General features: G+C 34.9%; 1 protein-coding gene across 1 annotated transcript in view; it reads left to right on the top strand.

The window, feature by feature from the left end:
• LOC112906460 (glucose dehydrogenase [FAD, quinone]-like) overlaps nucleotides 1-7,892 on the top strand; it is a gene marked incomplete at its 3' end in the record, with an annotated part of 11,684 nt that extends 3,792 nt beyond the window's left edge. The window contains exon 2 of the mRNA XM_025980619.1: nucleotides 7,441-7,892. Within this exon, the coding sequence (XP_025836404.1) occupies nucleotides 7,441-7,892 (452 nt within the window). The remainder of the gene's footprint in view (nucleotides 1-7,440) is intronic.
• Nucleotides 7,893-7,971: the final 79 nt, after the last annotated feature.

Raw genomic sequence — 7,971 nt, 5'->3', positions numbered from 1 at the left:
TGGAAAGAATAGGAGAACAGAGGACTCTATGGAAGTCAATAAAAAATAGGCGAGATAGGTTGGTAGGACACCTTCTCAGGCATGAAGGTCTAGTCAGAGACGTATTAAAGGCAGAAACAGGAGGGGTAGAGGCAGACCTAGGTTAGATTACTTTTCGCAAATAGTTAAGGATATGGGTTGCGCTAGTTTTAGGGAAATGCGAAGATTAGCTCAGGATAGGAAAGAGTGGAGGTACGTGTCCAACCAGATTTATAATATGTCACACATGCCTTCCCAGACGGTTTTAATAGTTTAGTGTCTGTCTTTAAATTTGCACTTATTTTTTTCGATTACACAATGAACACCTCAATGTCAAAATTTTCCAGTTTTATTCCAGACTACACCGTCGAAAATGTTAAAATGGAAAATTGAGATCTACGATCATGTATCACGGTGACGACAAAATCCCCAATCGTGTGTCTAAGGCTCTTGCACATGAACGGTCAATCCGTCGACCGACTCTTCCACCAACCGGCTAAAAACCAGAAAAAAAAATAGGTATTACTTATACGTTCAAATATAATTTTCGTAACACACCTATCGATTTCGGATATCCTGCTGACCTATTAACATTCAAAATAAAATATCAACGGCGAATACATGGTCGCCGGTTGATAAATTAATTGACGCATTTGTTTCAATACGCGTAAGTCTATGCAAGTTGATACACGAACGAGAATTGTGCCTTTGCCGTCGACAATTGCAGACTTTCATTTTGACTTTGCATCGACATCAATGTGTAAAATGCTTCTATTGCACTTCTTTCTACTACCAGTGGTCGAATCTATAATTTTCTTGCTAATGCTTTCTAAGAGAAAATGAGGAGAAGGTAAATAGGTGGAAAGAATATTTAAAGAACCTATACGCAGGCCATGAGTTAGGAGATATATTAGGGAAGGAAGATAGTGTGGAGATTGATGAGCTAGGTTATTCCATAATGAGAGGAGAGTTCGATATAGCATTAAAAAATTTAAAGAATAATAAGGCGCCAGGTACAGATGGGATACAGGGGGAAATTCTAAAACATGCAGGGCAATAGGTTAGAGATCGTATGTTTAAGCTAGTTAGTCACATTTACGAGACGGGGAAAGTTCCCAAGGATTATAAACGGAACGTGGTAGTAACCATCCCTAAAAAGAGAGGCGCGGATAGGTGCGAGACATTTAGAACAATAAGCTTAAGTTCCCATGTGTCTAAACTCTTAACTAGAATTGTACAGAGGAGGATGGAAAAAAAGAGCGGTAGAATTATTAGAGGAAGATTAATTTGGTTTTAGAAGAAATGGAGAAACGCGGGAGGCAATTCGAGCTGTTAGGGTAACAACAGAGAAAACGATAGAAGAAAGAAGGAGTGCGTACATAGGATTTGTAAATTTAGAAAAGCTTTTGACAATGTTAAATGGGACAAGATGTTAGATATACTTAAAAATTTAGGGACGAATTCCAAAGATAGAAGAGAGATACTTAGTTTGTATAAAGAGCAACAGGCAGTTGTACGGAGTTGAGGCTGCAACGCAGAGAAGTAAATATTAGGAAGGGAGTCAGACAGGGATGCGCACTTGCGCACTGTCACCGCTACTTCGAAATGTGATGTTACAGGTGAACGATGAGGATACCGTGGATAGAGGTTATAAATGACGAGGTATTAGAAAGAATAGGAGAACAGAGGACTATATGGAAATCGATAAGAAATAGACGAGATAGGTTTGTTAGAGGCTGAAACGTAAGTCAGAAGGGGTAGATGTAGACCTAGATTAGATTACTGTTCGCAAATAGTTAAGGATATGGGTTGTTCTAGTTTTAGGGAAATGCGAAGACTAGCTTAGGACAGGAAAGAGTGGAGGTGCGTGTCGAACCAGCCTTAGGACTGATGACCTTATGATGATGAATGCTTTCTTGTATTTTCTTCGCTGGCACACCAATGAATAAGTAACAGCAATCTTTTTTTAACCATTTTATTCTTCAAAATCCGCGAAATATCTTGAATATATGCTCCGTCTTCGTTGGATGAAAGTATGACACTGTCAACGGACAAAAATTAATTTCCCGACCGGTCGCTGGTAGAGTAATGTATGAAATAATCTTGGTTTTTATGTAGGTCTGTCAATCTACCGACCGGTTATTTTACCGACTGGTAGAAAAACGGAAATTATTTAACACATGGCTCCGGCGACCGTTGGAGTTCCGTACTGTCATCTGAAGTAGGCAAAGTTTCCCTATACATTGGAAATATTTTAGTGGGTTTAAGAATAAAATGTAAGAAGAAAAGTGCACTTTTGTACTAGGTGTACAGACGAAAGAAAGGCAAAGAACGTTAGAAAGAAAATTGTGGATTCATCTACTGCTAGTAGCGAGAACAGAAGCACTGTCGCAAATACTAAAATGAAATTGCGATCTACAGTCATGTACCTACAACGGCGACGATAAAATCACCGTTCGTGTGTCGACTTACATAGATTTGCATATTTTGAAACAAATGTACCGGGTAATTTGCCAACCGGCGTTCGTGTGTTCGCCAACAAAATACCGCGATCGTTGTATGTTAGGTTCTTCTTAAACGTACGTAAAATAATTTCTTCCGACTTTTCTGCCGGCCGGCGAAATAACCGGTTGGCGGATTAGCCATCCGTGTGCAAGAGTTTGTATTTTGTTTCCTTTCATGAAAATACGCAAGCATTAATTGTTATTAATTATTGTGCTCATACGTTCACTTTTATTCTGAGAACTATAAACAACTGATTACTTATTTTGACGTTAAATTATCAGCTTGAAACAATAGCCGTTATGTCAGTCGTGTAACATGAGCTACAGACAATTCAAGAAAAAAAAAAAGAATAATTACCAACTTTATAATGATACAATACGTGCTAATAATTATTGCTATTAAATAAATACGTTCCTTCTGGATATGTAATCTGTTAATTAATTCTTTAATCATATTAAAGCTGTTAAGATAGTAATCTGAAGTTCATTCGTTGTCAAATGTGAAACAGAAAAAAATGAAGTTGATGATAAATAAAAGAATATTTAACATCGCAACTTTACTTCACCATTTCAATTTTTAGAGATCCAAAAATTATTTACTTTCTGGTAATTTAGAAAAATCACTGCACACTCTTTTTAATACATTTGAGAAAGTGCATCTAGTAAAATTTTACTTTTTTCTTACGCTTGTTAGTAATAGTTTCCCTTTCTCTTAAAGTAATTAATAGTGTAAAAGTCAACGGAAGGCTGTATACATTTTACTATTTCTCGCTTGGTAAAATATTGAATTCTGAAGTTGCTCAGGTGGGATATAATTATTTCGTTTTAATTACAATACAGCCGGTTGAATTAAGTCATTGATTCTACCTGCCGGACATTCTAAAAAGGGCAATGCACTCTTACGGTACTATAGTGCAATAATAATTAAAAGAAGCGGATGAACAACAACCGCTACAAAATTTTATGTGATCTTTATGCGTCCATCAAGGACGTCTGTTAACCTTTTTTATGGAGGTCATGGAACGGTAAAACGCAATGAAATTCATGTATCTGTGGAATGGACAGATATATAGAAAATAGGAATGAGAAGTCGTTGATTACTAATGTTCACTTTAAGCATTAAGCGATCATGGTATTTTAATTGTTTTCGATATCCAGTGTAATGGTCAAAATTTAACAAAAGGTTCGTTGACCACAAATTAGTTTTCTATAATTTCACTTAAATATCTCTTGCGTGAGAAACAATAATAACAAAACAAATACTTTTAACAAAAACTAACGGAATCTGAACTGAATGGCGTTTAGAGAATTTGGAATATTGAAGTATCCAAATCATCCGTTAAAATTTAAATTTCCTTGAAGACGGTAAAAAGTCATTTTCCTAAGTTCAAGAAACAATTTCATTTTTTATAACGGAACAAATTCAGAAAACCATTTATAGTACTTAATTTACATTCTATTATGAAAATGTTGTAATATACATGTATATATTAAATATCTTTTATTTATGAGATAATACAACATAAATGCACTGCTATCAGCATCAATAAACAGTCAATGTGTCATTTTATAGATTACAAACCTTTCAACGCGGAATCGTGTGTTACTGATTTCATAATTTTTTGGCCCTACTACTCCCCGTATGTAACTTTTCGTTATTATTTTTTGGAAGGCGTAAAAGTTGCAAATTCTTCCTTTTTTTCATGTCTTATGTTCTATAACTCATCGTCAGTATAATGTTTGCATTGAACAAGTTTCCACTGAAAAGTTACCGACATTTAAAAACCGTCAATGCGACCAACTTTGTTGAATAATTATTGCAAAAGTGTCGAAAAACGATTAAAAGTTACCATTTTTGCAATTAGCAGTTTATAGTAAAATAACCCTTTCCATATTTTTATGGTATCGAGATGAAGCTCTTAACCTTAATTCGAATGAAAATTTGTAGAACTCGATAGGTCAATTTGTTGCTGAACTATTCAAATTTGTAAGAAAAGGAAGAAACTATTTTTATAAAGGATTTCTTTACATTTCACCACCGGATTCATTTTTTAATTGTTGTAATTCAAGCGACTATGATTTTACAAATAAAGTCTGAACTCATCTCCTGTTTGGACATATAGAATCATTTCTTCCTTTCAAATCTTTGTTTTGATATCAGTTTTCAATGTTGTTTCCAAGTTAGAAATGCGACAATGTATAGAAACGATCTAGTTTATAACAAAAATGTGCCACTCTTTTTAAGGATTAAATCATCATCATAACGTCATCAGTCCTAAGATTGATTGGACACGCTCCTCCACTGTTTCCTATTCTGAGCTAATCTTCGCATTGTGAGCAGTAATATAATCTAGGTCTACCTCTACTCCTCCTAACTCCTGATTCAGCCTCAAATATGTCTCTGACTAGACCTTCATCTTTTTCGAACTTCTTCTAGTTTTTCGTCTCCTATCTTCATATTCACTCTTTTCCTACTTTTTTCTCTCTTACCAACCAGTATTTCTGTTTTACATTTATTTATTTTCACACAATACTGTTTTGTCAACACCTCTTCCAAGGATGGGTATAAATAAGAAATGAAAATTTTTTTGGCATGATAATTAAAGACCGGATAACTTTAGGGATAGACATACAGGAGCAAATGATTAGTACGGTTTGATTTGCAGATCATGTAGCAGTATCAGCATTTAACAAATATGAGGAGTTAAAGATAATTTTTAATAAAATGGAAGTAGTACTGTATGAGAAAATTTAAAAGTAAAACAAAAATGCTGGCATGTAAGAGGACAAAAAATCGGGAAACAGTGAATATATAGATAGAAGACGAAAAATTAGAAGAAGTAGCTGTTTTTCGGTATCTAGTCAGGATGAAAGGGGCAGATATAAAACAGAAGACAGTGCAAGGTCGAGATCGGCTTTAACAAAAAGAAGTCGCTCTTGTGCTCACGAACGGTTAATTTAGAAATTTAAAAAAGATTGGTGAACGCCCGGAGTAGGGTGCTAAACGAGTGCGAAACGTAGGCGGTAGCTGCGGCGGAAAAGAAAAGATAAGAAGCCTGAAAAATGAGGAGGCATTAGAAAGACGAAGAGAACCGATGGCGCTATGGAACTCAATAAGAAATAGGCCAGATGGGTTGGTAGGATACCTTTTCAGGCATGAACGGCTAGTTAGAAACATATAAAAGTAAACACAGGAGCTGAGGAGTAGAGATAGACTTAGATTAGATTACTGTTCATAAATAGTTAGGGATGTGGGATATTCTAGTTTTAGGAAATGCGAAGATTAGCTCAGGCTAAGAAAGAGTGGAGGTACGTGTTCAATTAATCTTAGGACTGACTATCTTATAATGGTGATGATAATAATGGTTTGAGTTTCCATTAAATAAACGCAAATTCAATTGATTTGGTATATTGGTTTCGTTATGCAGTATTTTTTGCTTTAATAGCATTGTAAAAAGTCAAGATCAACATAATTTATACTAATTTGCTGCAAAACTCGTTCCTGATGTTGTACTTGGGCTACTTAAAAACCGCATTAATTTACTACCAAATAACATTTTTGTCTTTGCAGGTTTATTAATTTTTTACTTTTTATCTTACCGTGACCTTCTTTAAAAATCTGTTTTGAGTTTTAACTACCACTGGGGTCGTAAAGTACCCAATTCAATTTATATGGACCGTAAAACGACAAGGATCGTCTCTGGAATTTAGGCAATGGAGATAATTTTTGCTCATCGTATCAATTTGCCCATCTTTTTTATACTGAATTTTAATGCTAGCGTTTAAGTCCAATATAATAAATTAATGTTGAATGGGGAAATATGCAAAAGTTAATACAAATAAAGACAGGACAGCTGTAAGGGTAGACATACAGATACAAAGGATTAGCACGCTTAGATTAATTAGAAGATGACATAGCAGTAGTAATGTGTAGCTCAAAAGTCTGTTGATTTCATTTTTTGAAAGTAGTACAAAATAATATCCTTTTCATGTAAAATTATTACAAATCAAGGAGATAGCAGTATATCTCCATCTGTAGAGGTATATTTTCTGCTAGTCGTAGTAGTTCATAATCTTTGGCAAATACCTTTCATTTATTCATTTCTTTATCTAAACTACGTGCTGTGTGCTGATGAGAACTACTGTATCTGGTAGCTTCGGTGATAAATTTGTGATCATGAACCTAATCTTCTTGGCTACAAAAATAGAAAATTATAATATTAATCGAATTAATGGAACCACTATAAAGGTTTGTAGAAAAGCAAAGATGTAGACTTAGAAGATTAATGTATTTAAACTTAATCGCAACGAATTTGTAACTCTTTTACACTTTTGACCATAATACACTTCATCGTTACAAGATGTATGGCATAATAAAAATAATTTAGATTTTTTTATCATAATAAAACTAGTACAAAATAGCATGTTTAATAAATTCATTACTTGTTGTTTTTAGTGGTAATTAGCTTTTCAAATTTTTGAAAACATATGCTGTAGGTGCATATCAAGAGGCAAACAGTAGGTTTGAGTCACAGCAGTAAGAACATTGAGACGTTAATATACAGTTAGCACTGTTGGTTGAAAGGATAAAATTCTATCCGTCTGTGCAATCTTCCTTGACAACATTAATACGTAGTAAATTGCCTAAATGAGAAAAACGACTGAAGCGCACAACAAACAAGAAACCTAAAAGTATCGATTGGTTAAGACGTTTACGGCCACTATTGGATTAGGATCTGAACAAAATCACTTTGCCTCTAAAAATATATTGTTTCTCTAAAGGCTCAGCTCTTTGAAACGCATTTCTTAGACTCCTCTCAATAAAAGCTTATTAATTATCAATTATTTCTAGTATTAATTATTCATACACATTCCATTCTTTTTTTCTTTACCTATCTAAATGAGTTCTTTTCTTTAGGTACCAGCGATGGTAGTGAACTTCCAGGATACTCCAATAGACTGGGCTTATCAGACTGAATCAGAACCAGTAGCCTGTTTAGGTTATCCTGATGAAAAATGTTCCTGGCCGAGAGGCAAAGTTCTAGGAGGTACAAGTGTGCTGAATGGAATGATGTACATGAGAGGTCAACCAAAAGACTACGACAACTGGAAAGAAGCTGGTAATGAAGGGTGGGGTTACAACGATGTCTTTCCTTATTTTTTGAAGTCGGAGGATAATCTTGAAATTGGTACGCTCATTGATCGGCGATATCATGCTAGAGGAGGCTATATGACAGTTAGCAGGTTTCCAAATCAACCGGAAATTGCAAACGACATACTAGCTGCAGCATGGGAGCTAGGTTATCCAATCAGTAACGACCTCACTGGGGAACAGTACAGCGGATTTGCCATTGCTCAAGCATGCGTGAGGTATTACAGTCAATTTTCATTATTAAATAAATACCTCTTATATTACTGAGGGCCAAGAACGCGTTAAATGGTACGGTAT

The sequence above is a fragment of the Agrilus planipennis genome, unplaced genomic scaffold, assembly GCF_000699045.2.
Source record: "Agrilus planipennis isolate EAB-ADULT unplaced genomic scaffold, Apla_2.0 scaffold382, whole genome shotgun sequence".
In the NCBI taxonomy this organism is placed as follows: domain Eukaryota; kingdom Metazoa; phylum Arthropoda; class Insecta; order Coleoptera; family Buprestidae; genus Agrilus; species Agrilus planipennis.
Note: the sequence above shows the minus strand (reverse complement) of the source record. Positions and strands in the feature narration are given on the sequence as shown.